This window comes from Didymosphaeria variabile (assembly GCF_027946475.1).
Source record: "Didymosphaeria variabile strain IMI 356815 chromosome Unknown scaffold_1, whole genome shotgun sequence".
In the NCBI taxonomy this organism is placed as follows: Eukaryota; Fungi; Ascomycota; class Dothideomycetes; order Pleosporales; family Didymosphaeriaceae; genus Didymosphaeria; species Didymosphaeria variabile.
In genome coordinates this window covers 2923979-2940601 of record NW_026611620.1, presented here as the reverse complement: position 1 = coordinate 2940601, position 16623 = coordinate 2923979, and the positions used below count along the sequence as shown (strand labels likewise).

At 51.8% G+C, this 16623-nt stretch overlaps 4 protein-coding genes across 4 annotated transcripts; 3 read left to right on the top strand and 1 right to left on the bottom strand.

The window, feature by feature from the left end:
- Positions 1-2517: 2517 nt before the first annotated feature.
- Positions 2518-2860, top strand: N0V89_000929 (uncharacterized protein; the record flags this gene model as incomplete). The annotated part of the gene is made up of 2 exons (XM_056209747.1): positions 2518-2521; positions 2673-2860. The coding sequence occupies 2 exons, from the start codon at positions 2518-2520 to the stop codon at positions 2858-2860; spliced, it is 192 nt and encodes a 63-aa protein (XP_056076569.1).
- Positions 2861-3013: 153 nt separating this feature from the next.
- RPS18 (ribosomal 40S subunit protein S18B) lies at positions 3014-3520 on the top strand (the record flags this gene model as incomplete). The annotated part of the gene is made up of 2 exons (XM_056209746.1): positions 3014-3236; positions 3288-3520. 2 exons carry the CDS (start codon positions 3014-3016, stop codon positions 3518-3520), a joined length of 456 nt encoding a protein of 151 aa, XP_056076568.1.
- Positions 3521-7543: 4023 nt separating this feature from the next.
- Positions 7544-9224, bottom strand: N0V89_000927 (uncharacterized protein; the record flags this gene model as incomplete). Its single annotated transcript, XM_056209745.1, has 2 exons — positions 7544-8700; positions 8750-9224. The coding sequence occupies 2 exons, from the start codon at positions 9222-9224 to the stop codon at positions 7544-7546; spliced, it is 1632 nt and encodes a 543-aa protein (XP_056076567.1).
- A 599-nt stretch (positions 9225-9823) lies between these two features.
- Positions 9824-10809, top strand: N0V89_000926 (uncharacterized protein; the record flags this gene model as incomplete). The annotated part of the gene is made up of 2 exons (XM_056209744.1): positions 9824-9896; positions 9968-10809. 2 exons carry the CDS (start codon positions 9824-9826, stop codon positions 10807-10809), a joined length of 915 nt encoding a protein of 304 aa, XP_056076566.1.
- Positions 10810-16623: the final 5814 nt, after the last annotated feature.

The window sequence follows — 16623 nt, the reverse complement described above, 5'->3', positions numbered from 1 at the left end:
GACAATCCGTGCTATACGCTGAGTTCGCCAGGAACAGGTTTAGAGACCGTTGTAGCAATTGTTGTTTTTGGTATAGAAGTGTGTTCACAGGAGGATGACACGAATAACTCAATTCACATCCGACTCTCGGAGCGTTGAGAATCTGTAGCCACCTCTTCCTCCACTACAGCGTCGGTCGAAGATAGTACCTCGAGAGCATCGCCTACGGTCGAGACGTCATGAGAAGTAATCGAAGCCATTGAAAGCCTATCCAATCCCCGCCAAGAGCCACGAACCGTACCCGCAAGCACGGAATCCATAGAATCACGCTGAGCACGAGGGTGCCGTGAATTCTGCCAAGAGAGCCGTGCATGAAACGAGGACGCTGGACGCGGTGAGCGAGAACGATGAGCATGCTGCGCGAGGTCTAGTCGAGAGGATCGCGGGCTAGAGGAGCCCTCTTGATGTTCAACAGCAGTATCTGCCTCAGATATCCTGGTCGCGCTGATGGTCAATGGACCGGTGTGGGTAAACAAGGCGCCTGCAGCAATTCCGTCAAACTGGCTTCCCATTTGATCGAGAGAGTACCGTTGAACAGATGGCGTGGTGGATGAGAGCAGGTGTGGCGCTAGACTATGATAATCGCCAATAGAAGAAGCTGAGTGGCGTCGATTGCAGTCAAATTGGCCGGCAGGGGAACACTTTGAACGCTTGAAGGTCGTTATGCGCTCCCGGATCCAAGCATGACGCTGCTGTGAGGTCATTTGTCGAATGGCTTCCTTATCGGTGGACTCTAGTTCTTCGATAATTTGTCTAGTGGTCTTTATAGGTCTGGTAGGGACATCTTCCATATGGGACGACCTGTCAATCCCAGACAGCAAGGATGCGACGACTCTGGGCATTCTGACCTCCCTTTGAATTTCCCGATCACTTTTGGGAGGCTCCCCTTCACGATCTGCAGCCATTCTAGGCTCTTTCGGTCTGCGGAAGAAAGGTTTGAAGCGTACTTTTCTCAAGACGCCAATCCTGTCTTTGAGCTTGCTTTTGATGCTTCTGATTGTCGGCGCACTAGCTTGCGGGAGGCTAGGCAATGTATGCTGTCCTGTAGGTGCGTTACTTAGCACTTGTGTCGATCTCGCTGCGACATCAGACACTAGCGCAGGGTTGGAGTGATGCGCTTGAGAAGTTCTTGACTCTGTGTTTGCGGAAGCATCCGACAAGTTACGAGCGAGCCGTGAGGAGGAGCTGCGGGAAGGTGTTGGCGAAGGATCTTCGGGAACGTTGGCCAAAGCTGTCGGTGAAGCAATGGCAGCTGCTGATCGTACCATGTTGAAGAGAGTGTAGCGGAAATTGATCTCCACGTCCTCTAGATCGGTCGTAACGGTACTAAGCAAGGATATTTGCGTATTGTTTAGTCCACCAATGGTGAGCCATTTTTGACCGCAGCGGTCGCAAAGGACGTGGCTGGCTTCGCAGACGCCTTCGACTACATGGATATGGATCATAGCGGCTTTGTGATGATGACCACATCTCGCACAGTTCCCGTGGAATGTAAGAGGCCATCTGCCAGAGGGAAGCGAAGGCTGCTTGTCGCTACTAATGGTCGACATAGTGTCGCGCCGTATAGAACCCGACGAGAACGGAAAGGTCTCGGGACGTGCGTCCATAATGACAGAGGTTCCGGCGAAGGACATTAAACACTGATCTCGAGTCCGAAGAAGCTCCTCGATCACTCGTCGATAAGCTGGTCTCAGGAATTGTAAGGTTCCCGGCGAGAATGGGAATACTAGCTCAACAAGGGAACCATTGGGTCCTAGGGTCTAAACATGATACCGAAGGGTAGACCTGAGATACAGACTATCCCGAGGAAGATAGGTATTTGAGGATAGAATGGTAAATTATACACACAAGGCTACCAGTTTAGTTTGTACAGGGCGATACGTGCCCTTTATCGCGACGACACTGTCATCGCACATCACCGATGACCTGTTCAAAAGTTGTTGCCTTGAACAAGGCATCAAAAGCCCCTTCAGGAGGCCGGCGATTTTGCGTCGTGCCGGGCTCTGGTGTGGCGCAGTTCCGACCACACGAACTCCGCCACCCCATGGTTGAGATGTTGGGGGCGACACCCGCCTCATGTGCAAATGAAAGATCGATATGCTAGAGCAGAAGCGATGACTTGGGGCTGGGTACGATGCATCTTTGCATGGACACGAATTGCGCATACCCTTCTCAATGCAATCTGGGTCACTTGAACATTCGCATGAGGGAGCGGCGGGAGTGCAGATAGGCGATGCGGTCGAGACCAAACGTATCACAGTTTGAAGATGACGGAACATTATATTAGATCAAACAATTGAGACGAGAGGAGGCGAGGTTCGCGATGGGGATGTCACACTCGGTTAGCGCGCCTTCCAGGAATGCCGAGCCGCTAGCGTCAACCAGCGCACACACAACTTTCGAAATCGCCCTCTTTCCCTCGAACTCGCTAAAGCCAACGACAACACCCATCGACGAGCCCCCCGACAAGCCGCCATCATGTGTGAGTACGCCCTTCAGCAGAGCCCCTTTCGCGGTGTACGATTGTTCTATGCTCGCCGCCCCCCTTGTTCGCGCGGTTTCGGTTGGCGAGAGCTGGACGCATCGATATCACTCTTGCTCTTCGACGCACAGATGAACTGACAATATTGCAGCGCTCGTCTCCGGAGAGAAGTCGAAGTACGTAGAGCCTATTACGCGAACCCTGTGCCCTCGAAGCCCATATCCCGCAAGACCGCATCTCGACCCAGCCGCACTCGAATCCATTGCAGCACACACGATTGAGGTTGGACAGCAAGGTTGGCCGCTCGATTACGATGGAAATGAAGAGAAGGAACAGTAGTTTCAACATGACAAGTCACAGGGAGATGGGTCGCGGGGAGCCTTGCTGTCTGAAGCGATATTGTGTGAGCTACGGATGCGTGCAGTTGTGTGGGATGCGATGGTCTTCGTGGCTTTTTAGGGATATTGTTCGCCCTACAAGGATTGTTGACGAATGCTGACCTGCCACAGCTTCCAGTACATCATCCGTTTGTTGAACACGAACGTCGATGGAAAGCAGAAGGTCATGTACGCTATGACCAAGATCAAGGGTGTCGGTCGCCGATACTCCAACTTGGTCTGCAAGAAGGCCGATGTCGACCTTTCTAAGCGTGCCGGTGACCTCACCTCCGAAGAGCTCGAGCGTATTGTCACCATCCTTCAGAACCCTCTCCAGTGTACGTTTGGCCACTACCTATGCTAAGCGAGCAAGCATTGACGTTCCGCAGACAAGATCCCCACCTGGTTCCTCAACAGGCAGCGCGATATTGTCGACGGCAAGAACTCTCAGGTTCTCGCCAACGGTGTCGACTCGAAGCTTCGTGAAGATCTCGAGCGCTTGAAGAAGATCCGTGCCCACCGTGGTCTCCGACACTACTGGGGCCTCCGCGTGCGTGGCCAGCACTCCAAGACGACCGGTCGCCGTGGTCGCACTGTTGGCGTTTCCAAGAAGAAGGGATAAATGTTTTCGCTTTCGCTGGGCAGCTGGGGCTTTGTGTGGTGCGGGAACAAGGCTTCTTCGGGTGGGGAGGTGCACTTACGGTGTTACAAAGGGCATTCATTGGCTTTCACGCTACTTCATGCGCTTCGGACGATATGAAATGGCATGAGGATTTCTAGCGGTTAGGGTAAACAGCCTGTACCAAAATCACACAATCTACCTGGTTCTTCAAACAAAAATGGTGCTCTACGTATCATCTATGTCGTCCACCTATTCGCTGTACGTCGATAGATAAGCTAAATACTCCTTGGATTCCCACTAGGCTCGCTAGGCTCCTGCCAAAAGCCTTCTTTAGCACCTCCACTCCACAACAGCACATAACGCCCACAAGCCGCTTCCCTCAGGCTCATGCGCCCCAATCGGGACGAGAACTTCAATCCTCATATCAATCCACCATCATTATGAGCATCGACGAGCCCAGCGTCCACCTCGTTATCCAACAAGCAAATGCACAATCGAGGTTCGCAATCCGTGTTAATTCAGAGCAGAGCTACATTTGTCTCAGACAAGAGGCGTACTTGTGCGCTTTCGGCCGCACGGTAGCTTCGAAGACGATAACTTCGATATTATCGTTTGCCGATGCTAAATCTCGTGTAAGAAGCTCCAAGCCCTGGTTGACTCGCAATCTACCGATTTGACGCTCGGTGAGGTATCGTGGTAGCTCGCATGCGGCGTCTCAAACGTGGTTCCTTGTGCGAAAACCAGGACCAGGACCAGGACCACGACGCCATCTTCGAGTCAGAATATGTCAAGCGACTAGTAGGTCATTCCGCGCGCCACAGTATATCCTACAGGAAGCCTTATTTCCACAGCCCGAGGATGGCGTCCACTTCGTTGTTCAGCGAAGGACTGCGTCATACCTGAGATTGCGGCTACCGGTCGGTTTCGTAAGACAGCGCATGAGGCAATCCGCGACCCAGTCCCACCAAATGTAACTTGTTGCGACTTTCGTACTCTTGTAGTAACTCGCCAGCTCGGTAAGAATACCATATTGTCGATGCGTCGCGTAGCGTTCAGGAACCGCCTGCGCGTCTTGCAGACCCAGACGAGTGCGGCCTCGTTGAAAAACTCAGTGCGCGGTGGGAGTAAGAATTCTTGGAGTGCCCATGCGCACTGGAATAGAGGGAAAGACTTTGTTGCGGAGATGAAGTGCTTTACTTGCTCATCGCGCTTTTTTAGATCTGGGGAGTAGAAGGATAAATTGGTCGTGTATACCTCGACATTTGATTGCCCCGGCACCCGGGACTTGCGCAAGAAGCCTTCTATAGCGTTGGTGGAAGAAGCGGCACCAATGGTGATATAGACATTCGCTTTCACGCTGGCCATCCTTCCAGGTTCGACATCCCAATCGCTGGGTTGCTGCACGATGTATAGCGCGCCCATCCATAAGTACCGTAACCCTAAGCTTCGCGTGACAAGTACAACATCCTGGATTGTAAGTGGTAGAGCATCCCATGATATAATTTGCAGATGTTGTGCGAGTGAGTGGTCATGGAGTCCCCGGCAGATGATCTCCAGCAGTAGGAAAGCGCGGCGTATCGGCCGAAAGACCCATTCGAAAAGGCGGATGTTGTTGGAGGTGTCACCAATCCTTGTTGACGCGGGTCGGTAATGGGAGTAGCAGAAGCGGGAAATCCTTCGCAGTTACTCACATCGTGGTAGTCGTAGCAGTCTTCTCTAGCCATGCTTGGATAAGCAATGGCTGCCTCAATCAGTCCAGATTAATAGCCTCAAAACTTTGTGTAACATTTGCAAACTGGGCTTGGCTCTCAGGGTTCATCTTCTATTTGGAGACGGTACAGTACATGTGCGAGCGAGTATGTTTTGAGATGCTATATCAAAAGAACCTCGCGTTCAGGAGTTGGTTACCAAACGCTAATCAGACGCTAGGTCTGGTACCATAGGCAGATATCGATATGGGGCTATGTGAGGTACCATGGCAGCGGCTACACTCGTTAGCATATATATTGCCGTGACAGTGTGCAAAACGCTGGTTCTCGGTCAAAGTTTGAGAAGTTCTGTATATCATATGTAGAGATTGAGTCTACCACCTATTTCTACGATTTCTGGCTTCAGTGCTATCAACAGTTGTTGCTCAATGCGTACGAGAGCGCTTAAAAGAGATCTCGAAATTCATAGATACACCCAGTCTGAATCTTGATCAACCTCATTTCCAGTCACTTCGTCATTCATTTCATCATCTATAGTAACACCCGACTCGTCCTCAACCTCCATTTCATATTTACTCTTCTCTGACCAGTCTCGTGGCTCATTCTCAATCTTGCAATCACATCTTATCCGACCAACAGCTCTCCGCTGTTGCTTTATCTTCGCCAACAAACTCCTTGCGCTTGGTCGAAGTTACGATGCCTTTTTAGCATGAGCTCACAGCATGTCTCGTAGACAGTGTGGTTGTCAAAGTCCGAGATATTGCCCCATTCGATCTCTAGAATGCCCTTGTGCGCAACGCGGTGGTACTGTCTCGTGCAAGGCGCACAGTCTTTGAACATCTCGTCACGAAAAGCTCCAATCTTGCCATCCCCAAGGACTACAAGCAGCTCGACGAACACGAGACCAAGTGAAAAACGCCCGTCTTGGAGCCATGAGACAACGCTTCATTTTCTTCGCCGCGGAAGGATTCTGGAGCAGCAAAGAGTCGAGTAATTATTGCTTCATTTGTCATCGAAGTCTCGTCGTCTGCTTCCTTCCGACGAGAAGAAATAAAATCAGTGAAGTATATCCGGCCTCGTCGACATATGATGTTGCTCGGTTTGATGTCGTCATGGTGGACATGTTGTGAGTGCATGTAAGCTGGAGTTGATAACAAACACATGTACCACCGTTTGATCCAACTCTTATCGAATACCTCTAGATTTGTGTGTCTCCGATATCCATGAAAGTCTGCAAGTCGTACTTTCCAACCGGTTGCATAAGGAGAGGTGTTTTGTGTTCTCTTTTTGCTGATGGCAGCTCACAAAGCGAACGATGTGCGGATGTGAGAGTCGTTTTAAGCTGAGGATCTCGCCTCTGATCTCGCTGATTTGTGCGGCAGCCTTTCCCCTCGGAAGTCAGGGACGAAGAAGCGTTTTCGAGCCATGCTCTTGCTGCTCCTTTTGTCAATGACCTTTTCCACCTTCCCGCTTCTTCCCTCACCGAGTGGTTTCACTAGAGTCAAAAACCTTAGTCGATATAGTCGCACATCTTCTTCTATACATTCTCGCTCTGATGAGGCTCCTAAAAAGAACGGCTCTTCTAAGTGTCAAGCTGGGGGAGCTTTTCTGGAGAAAGGCGTTCGCGGTCTTCGCGGACTATACGATTCGCAAGGGTTCCCCATTCATTCGACGCTATACTTGATATGGGGTTAACGGGCTTGCTCAACGGTTGGTCATTCAATTCCTGACTGGTTCGAGACGGGGACGATTACGGGTTCGTCGATCTCGGTCTCATTGTATCCACCACTCTAAAATTATCTTTGAATAGATGAGACTATCTTCAAGAAGCGAATTGTGGACTAAAGAGTATGCTGAGGTGCGAAGGGGGCAGGATTGAGGCTGTAGGGAAATAAGGGTATCATGCACAGCACTCAGCCTCGCCAGCACATGCCTTGCCAGGTCTTGGCGCTAGGGTGGAAGCCATGTTACTCTAGACTACGCGTCTATGGAAAGCAGACCTTGTGCGACGTACCAACGACGTCTCCAGTCACACAGGGTGCCTGGAGCTCATGATTGGCCTAGACGACATTCACTCGACTCCTTGCATTGCAATCGAAAGGATGTTGTTGTTCAAAAGAAGCATGTATTTATCCCTACGACATACTATATAGTCACCAAAGCCTTCGTTGGTATCGTACACGCGAAGGAGCAACATGTTTCAACGCCCCCAATGCATCTTATACCAAGGAAAATAGCCGCGATCAATATCGAATCCGAATGCTTTCAAATTGCTCGCCCCGTTGGGAATATAAGGTCGGTAAGGTAAGTCGCTCTACGCCCAGAACTCACCAGACAGCCACCTAGTCAGCATGTCAGCGGACGCTTCGGGCTGATCGTACGGCACCATGTGTCCACCAGCGTGGAGCCTCATGAAGGTGAAATTGCCACTCGACTTAACCTGGCCAATCTTCTTGCCATCACCACCAAGCTTGAGATCTTTGAGCTCGGCCTTAGCGTAGTCCTTCTGTCCAGGCCACTCGAGAGCCTCAGTCCAAGCTTTGTTACCGAGCCAGTTGCAGATGTAGTCGGCGTCGCCAGCGTACACAAGGACTGGGATCTGCTCAAGGATGCCGGGCACGACGCGGTGGTAGGGCTTCATCCAGTCACCCTGGAGAAGGAAGTCACGGTTAATGTTGAAGTTGCAGCTGTCATAGGAGTTGACCTCGGCACCGACGGCCTTCATGACCTCCTTCTTGTTGAGGTAGGAGCTGATCCAATCAATCTCATCATAGCAGAGATCGTTGTCGCCGCAAGGACGGCGGACGTCGTAAACGTTCTGGCCAGTGCGCTGGTACGGGCCGATCATGGCATTGTTACAGTAGATTGAGGCGGGCACGCAGCTCCACACGGACTCAGAGTTGTAGCAGTTCTCAATGAGGCTGGCACAACGCGGATAAGCGTTGTCCATAGACTGGCACTGGCTCTCATCGAGAACAGCAGGCCAGCCGCCCTCACCGCAGGCCATAGGGCGGTAGTACTCGTACTGAGTCAGACCATCAGTAAGACCATTGCCGATAAGAACAGACTGCAGGTTGATGTTGCGCTTCTTGTGAGAAAGAATTTCGGATGCGAAGACGGGGATGTAGTGTCCAGCATAGGATTCGCCTGAGATGTGGAAGCTCTGTTTGGAGTACTCGGGGAACTGCTTGAAGAAGAGGGTGAGCAGAGCATAGATATCCTTGCCGGCAGCGACCGTATTGCTGACCGAGCCACTGCTATAGGAGTAGCCGACATTGACGGGCTGATCAATGAAGATGACAGAGGCGTTCGCGTTCCACGAGAAGTCGTTGAACTTGACCTTGCCGTCCTTCTGGACAGACGAGGGACCGAGCTCCATAAAGAGACCCATGAGTGACGAGCAGCCGGGGCCACCATTGAGCCACAGCACGACAGGGTCATTCTCCGGGTCATTGCGGGACTCAAAAAACCCTTTGTGTTGTCAGTAAGTGCGATCCGACTTGGCCATGCAAGTACTCACAGTAGAAGAGATGCTTGTCCTCCTCGTTGTCGTCAAGATAGCCACTGTACTGCTTGACCTTGTCGACGCCCAGAACACTCGGGTCGACCTTCTTCACACGCAGGTCGAAGTTCTCGAGCTTACCGTCGATCTCACGCTCCTTGTCGCCTTGGGCGTTCTCGACCCACACGCTCTGGACGTCGGCGCCCTTGACGATGTGGTCCCACTCGCTGTCCTCGCGGCGCGTGTGCGGCTTGGGCATGGAGAGAAACGATGCCTTGTCGAATGCCTCCGGGAACATGAGTGCTACCTCATCCCAGACACGGCGGGCCTCGCCAGTGAGCGACTTGAGCGACTCCTCCAGGTTCTGAAGAGGCTTCGCCCATGAGTCTGTGTTGAGGTGCTTCAGCTGTTCAGGCAGCTTGAAGACTTGCTGTTGCGGAGTGACAGCGGCAGAGGCGGCTCCAACAAGGAGCGCGGAGGCGGCGACCTTCATAGTGGCCAACGAGCGCGAGAGCTTCCCGAGCTACGGCGATCGGATGCGACTGGTGGTTGAAGAGAGGCTCGAGAATAAACGCTACGATACGAGAGACAAGGATGGATGGATGGACGCGGCAAATAGCGTTGAGCTGAAGGGAGATGGGATGAGGGAAGGAGCTTGGGAGGGATGCAGGTGACGGGTGTGCGTGTAGAGGTGCGCCGTCTCCAGGCAACGGATGACGCAGGCGGGTAGCTTATCAGGTGGCTGGAGCTCCATCCGCTAGCGCTCATCACGAGGGCCTCCGCGTTTCGAGCACTGACTGGCGCGGCAGGTCGAGCGCGCCCGCCTCACTCACGCTGTCGTTGGCAGTGCATTCATGGACCTGGTGCCTGCAGCGAAGGTCATCTACTGTCAATGTCATCTGCTCGTGGGCAGCACCTCTCAGTCGTACCTGCATGCGCCGAGAGAGGACTAGTGGCTTGGCGAGCTCAGCCCTGTCACTGGTCGGTGAACCATTGTGAGCCATGCCGTCCAAAACTTGCGGCCGACTCTTATACTTTTGACGACTACCTCCACGAATTTCGCACTACACTGAACCTCAGAAATTAGTCGCTATGCCTGTCGGAATAAATCAGCCTTCAAATCAAATCAAGCTCACCAACCTTGCCTTGGTGCGCATGAAAAAAGGTAGATTGCCCCGCTACACCCCGCAGCAGACTGACGAGGCTGACGAGACTGACGAGACTGACGAAATGCAGGCAAAAAACGCTTCGAGGTCGCATGCTACAAAAACAAGATCCAAGACTGGAAGAACAAGATCGAGAAAGACATCGACAACGTAATACAACTCGAGGGTGTTTTTATCAATGTCAACAAGGGCCAAAAGGCCTCCAAGGCAGATCTCGAGAAGGCATGGCCGGGCAAGAAGAACAAGGAGATTGTGGAGGACATCCTGGAACACGGTGAATACCAGGTCGGCGAGAAGGAGCGTAGCGCAGAGCTCGAACGAATCAAGAACGAGGTCATCAACATCGTCGCATCAAAGCTCGTCGAGCCCAAATCGAAGCGCGTCTACACAACCGGTTTGATTGAGAAATCGCTGGATCAGCTGAGCCAACAGACTTCTGTCCAGCAGCAAGGCGATAAGGCGAATGGTGCCTCGGCAGAAGATGGAGAGGAAAAGGAAAAAGCGCTGCCCAAGTGGAGAGGTGTCGTGGTTACCAAAGATGCCAAATCACAAGCCAATCATGCCATCAAGTGTCTGATGGCCCACCAACCCATACCTGTCACACGCATCCAAATGAGGCTTCGGATTGTTTGCCCAACCGCAGTCACCAAGCAAACAGTCAAGTCAACAGGAAAGCAGGAGAAGGGAAAGGGCGCAGCCGATGAAGAGCAGCAGGCGCCCAAGAGCGTTAAAGAGACGATATTGAGCTACATCGAGAAGGTGGAGACAGACGAGACAGAAGGCTCTGAATGGGAGGCGGTCGGCCTCGTTGAGCCAGGAAACTACAAGAATCTGAACGAGTTTATCGAGAACCAAACAAAGGGTCGCGGCAGGGTGGAGGTATTGGATCAGTCTGTTGGTGTCGACGTTTGAGCGAACATTCAAGACAGCGTCACCTAGCGCGTTGATCATTTACGCGCCAACGACGAAAGCCATCGAAGGATTTAGGTTCCCATACAGCTACCGACAGTGGTCTGCAACTGCGCCGCATTAACCCGTGTCCAGGGCCTGTTAGCCCAAGTCTGCCGCGCTTTCCATACGAAAGTTCGCACAGCAATGTACAACGCGCATTCTTGTGCGATGTGCAGATTGACCTGACGTTGCAGCCAGCACATCCGCCACCCACACAGAACCGTGACGCGCTGCAGGTTGCGGCGTTGAGCATTGCGCACACAAGGCGCGACCGGCGCATTCTACAGGGTACATATCAACAACATCATTCATGACCTCTCTACAATATTCATTCCTCGTTGTTCTCTTGACCCATGCGTACCGTCTATCGTGCACTTCCCCATTCGTCCAACCCCACCCATCCCACATTTACCCCTGTCTACTACAACCCACTCGACTGGTTCCACGACGACCTGCAGCTTCTGGGCAGTGATTAATCCTCTCTGCTTGCGCATGGTCGGTGCATTGGCCGATCACATACATGGTACTTCCTGAATGAATCATAACCAGTCATTGCCTGACAGGTGGTGAGCCATGTAAGGAGCTGCATGTCTAACGCAGCAATCCTCTCGCGATGTTCAGGCTATGGGACGTACAATGTCAATCGAAAGTGTAGGTATCCACACTGGTACACGCGCATGCTCGGTATCGTACCCCCCAAACTATCCTCGAAGGCATGATCGTCGACGCTTTCTATTTCAGACCCGGTAGGCGCCCTCGGCATCCTTTGCTAAAGAGCCGAGATGCGGTTTGGCTATCAACGGAGCATGGTCGACCTGAACATTATTGCCTACACTGACGTTCATCGTGATACTGTATCGTTGGGATTGTAGATGCAACCAATACGCTTTACTGAACAGCATCAGGAGCATTAGATTCCGAAATCGAGATTCATGGTATCGTGTCTACGTACATCAATGCCAATTCCTATGAACACTAAATGTTAAGTCATGATGATGTGTCGGGCGTCCAGGCCCTTCCCTTCATTGAGTCGTTAAGTCGTTAGTCATATCCAATAAATGCACGAGGAATAGTAAAGTAGCAAACAAAGAGACAAAGAAGTGATGTGCGAGACATGCAAAACCGGAATCACCAGAACGCCGAAAGAAACCGTGTATCAACCCACTGCTCGCTGTCCAGTGTCCTTCCTGCCATAACTCCGTGCTGTCTTGCCCGTGACCCATCCTATACCCTGCCCGATTGGCTTCTTGTCCCTCGACCGAGAGTAACACCATGTGCAAATGCAATTCTCTTTCTTGTTCAAATACAATGTCGCTTAGTCCCACCACCTTCTCCCTACTCTTCCATTGTTACTCAAGATCCCCAACACCTCCGCACTACTAGTCTTAAATCCCCAGATCCTTTCAATTGGTTCCGCAATCATAGTCCAGTCAAAGCCTCGAATGTCATACATGTCTAGCACCACACGCACCAGCCAGGGGTCATACATGGGTACGGTAGGATCCTGATATATCGACAGTGCCAGCGTCGAGGAAATGATCTCCGGCGGAGAAGGCATAACGTCTGGCTTGGTATTCACGTCCGCAGGCCGCGCCCTACGCTGTGTACGTGTTGTCGCCGACACTGGAGACGGCGCGGCCGGCGATCCTGAGAACAGGCCGAACGCCTCGTTATCTGAGGTCGGGGAGCTGGAAGCAGAGGACGAGGCGCTGGACATCATACTTTCATAACTCATCTTGGTTTGTAGGACAATCGGTTTTCGGACTGTTATGGCGTCTTCCGCGGTGCTGAGGGCATTGTACCTTGGTAGCGGCTTCGAAATTGCGCTCGTAGACTTGGAGTACGGCGAGTCGTCTATTGGCGTGACCGAAATGCGGGACGAAGGGGAGTCGAACGACTGCGAGCGGTGTATCCGTATCTTGGGCGAGGGCGTGCGCGGCGGGGCGATGAACCGCGTTCGTGCTGCCATTGTCTCCTTCCGGTGCAGTCTTATATATCCGGATTGAATCCCACAACAGTGGTCAAGATGATGTAGAATGCTTCTTACACACACACTTCGCTTCTTTCTCTCGTAACAAGCGATGCCTAAGTCAATCAATATTACACGCGAGCAACGCCTCGTTTTCAAACTCAAGAGGCAACACAAAACTAGGGAAAGGGGTTCGGAAGGCTTGACAGCGGGGTTCGATGGGTTCACAAACAGACTTATATGGAGACGACATTGCCTGCGCTGGCCCTGCATGCAGCATGTTGCGCAAGGGGTTGCCGCCATGGGGGTCGTTGTACGACGAGATCGGAATTGTTGGTGGAAATTGGAGGGGGTGGGTCTGCGGGGAAGAAGGGAGTGGTGGGAGTGGTGTGGGATGACGGGAGGCGCATAGGCAGGGCCCTGGAGGCGTGGAAGACAGCGCATGGTGCATTTGTGAGGATTGTCGGTCGGTAAGAGGAATTGAATGATGAGGAGCGCATCCGAGTGGCGCGGTCCGGTCGCTGTGCGACATTGGTCCACGCTGCAGCTGTATGATCTTTCGTACACAGTATCGTGCCTGCTGCATACTGTACCCCATGGCCGAGTGCTGTTCGTGCTTTGGAAGGCCGCAATCAAAACGAAGACAAGTGCGCTCTTGCGCCGTTAGCGGACCGACCTGACCGAGAGCGCTCGAATGTCTGTCATGAGACCACGCGCTGATGAACGGGCCCAACATGCGACCGCACTTGTTCACTCGAGACTGGAGCGGAAGAGCGTCTGCAGGTGTGACGTGGATGTACCGAGAGCTTGCATATGTAGCCTTCTACGCATTGACAAATAGGAAAAGGTTTGAGCGCAGAGAATGTCTTTAGGGGGACACACTCCTTCCGAGGCTCTGAAAGGAGCCTGCGGCGCGTTCTCACCATCACTTTCACCCGGCCCTCCTTGCGCTAGGCCACGATCACGTGTCAACTCCGGTGTCTTGGCGCGAGCCTGGCCTCTTCTTCATCAGCCCGCGTCCACCGCCGATGTCCACCTCGTTTTGTGCGTTTCTCTTCGTCACCCAATGTTCTCTGCGCAGCGCTCTTTCTTTTGTTCACTCAGCTTTCTGATCGGAGACCTCCTGCCTGCACATCTTCTCTCTTTGCAACCAGTTCGAGCAGTCGCTGGCAAGGGTAGTGCGGGTGTGGAAAATTAGCATGGAAGTCAGAGGTTGATTGCGCTCTGAGTGCTATCAAGCAGCTACGCCGCGTACCGTGGTTCCATCCTAGGCATCACCACTCAACAAAACACCAACAAGTCACATCAAAACTATTCCCACGAACTTTGCCTAATAGCACGTGATAAAAGTGCCGAAAGAGGATAGTGCGGTCTCAGCACGCCTGGCTCGCCGGCGAGCAAACACTGATGCCGAAGCATAGGAGGAGCTTCTTCTTTCGCTGGTTCCAGCAGCGTTGCTCTCCCTGTGTCGACCTGCGCGCTAGGCGCAGTGGAAGCATATATCGGGGATTCCAGGTGCCGCGCTGGCGTGTTGCCTTCACTATTCCTCGTCGAGTACTATGCCTGCTAGGCTAGGCTTGAGAAAGAGGTTCCATGTGATGTGCCTAAAACATTCATTAGGACGGCTCGTGTTCACGTCTCTCTCATTCAGAATGATGTAAATTGTCGTACTTGAGGATGAACTACGAAGATACAAATGAAATCGGCTCAACCCATCCTAGGATCCATTCAATATGCATGTACATGCTCGTGGGCGACGTTGTAGAGCGGCGCCTCGCCCTTGACAATCGTGTGGGATATCACACCTAAGGAATCACTATCGAAATACTCATCTTTACGGGTATAGTGACCCAATTTACTTCAGATCTATCTGAATCAGCAGAGCATATCAACACATGTCAATGCCTCACTCTTAAGATGTGGGCCATTACTTCGGGGACACACTATCAAGTATATGAATATCATGGTCCAAGGTTATTCCAGGATCCATCGAAGTCGTAGAACTGACTCCAGAAGACAGTTCGTTGGTCGTCTATAAATGAACTAAACGACCTGGACACCCAGCTAAACCTTCACTACAGCCTGACCATTCTTTTGCCTCCACATCATACGACGCCCATTTCTAGGGCTTGTTGCAGGGCAGGGTATTGATGAAGCCCACGCTATAGAACGCCCGTTGATCCGCATGGAGAAAAAGACAGTCCGTGCACTACAGGCATCTACCATTTCTTGTCGGACTGGCAAGTCTTCCCGTACTTCGGCAGAGTTGGAGGTAAAGGTGTGACGAGAGCAGGTGTAGCCACGCCGCCACCATCGGCTCTCGCGGTCAAACCTTGTACCCCTCCGCCTGGTCCACCACCGTTCACGCGAATGTTACAGTACCCATATTGTTAGTTATTGAGTGGTCTGGTGGGAGTGGTTGTCGTGGACGTGGATGTTGTTGTTGACGACAGCATGCTGAAGTGCGGCGGACCAATACTTGGAGAACTAGGCCAATGCGTTCTTGTTCTTGGATTTTACATTGAGGTTATCAGGTAGGATTGACGTACGGCTCGACGTCCATTTACGCGAAGTCAATCAGTAAGCTCGAGATAAACTCCTTAAATACCTTCTCCGCCTCGATCTAATTCTGCTGGCCCTTATGCTTAATCTTTGCAGTAAGCAAATCAAGCTCGGCGTTGTTGGCTAGGTAGGAATATATTAGCATAGTCCGTCCATCTCAACCATCACTCGGTATCACGGCTGGGATCTCGGGTCTTCTCGCGCTTGTTCTGGTAGGCACGAGGAGGATTCACGATGGGAGACGATTGAACAAAGAATTAGACTTTTGCTTGAGTGGCGTTTGCAAAAGGTGTTCGAGGGAGAGGGAAACTGAGAATGAAGAGGCCAGTTCTTTATGTAGACAGGGGTATGAATGAACGACCGACCGTGCTCTCTATTCGCTAGCGCGTTCACGGTGCATTCGTTAATACATTCGCCTTTTCGACTCGGCAGGTGCGGCAAAACAGTGAAAGAAGCAAGCCACCCTGGAAACTTCCACCCAGTGTAGCCTATAGCGACCTGTGAGAAAGTCCGTTCACCCTTGCACGCCCGAGAAGTTGCAGCGAGCATCGTGCGTAGTTTCGACTATTCTGGGACTTGATGAATTGTACTGCGGGCTCTACTTTTGGCCGGTGTATCCTAATCAAATTATGGAGTCCCATTGAAAAATAATGAGAGTTTGTGGCTGAGAACAGAACCTATGTACCTGGGAAGATATACAGAAGCACGATATGTAAATATCTGATTCACTAACATTAGCCTAGAAGCGGGCGACTCAGTGGCATCAAGCAGCTTACCCACAAGGAAACCATAGCCGCGGACATAGAAGATAATCATGTTCTACACCGTAGAAATTTAGCCTGTAGAAAGTTTTAGACCACGTTTCACACTGTTCTAGGCGTTGGGTGGGGAAGTATAGAGGAGTGGCAAATGCGATATAGTCCCGTAACGATCGTTAGCTCTTGGTCTTCATCCACAGTGGCGAAAGCTCACCCTGTGAAACTCTTTCGATAAACTTAGGGGTCTTTTCAGCAGCAGATAAATGACTTGTCGTATCCTACGACGACGTGTCTCAAGTTTCCATGAGTATTACGAGGAGCTTCCAAAATGCGTCATGAATGCAGTCTACCAAGAAAGTACACAGACAAGGCATAGATCTGGCTTTCGCCTGGGTATAGTCAACATCATTGAATTGCTTGCTTCATAGTAAAGCACGTTTATGCGCCCGACTCGATTCAGACATTTCCTCTTCTCTCAAATCATTG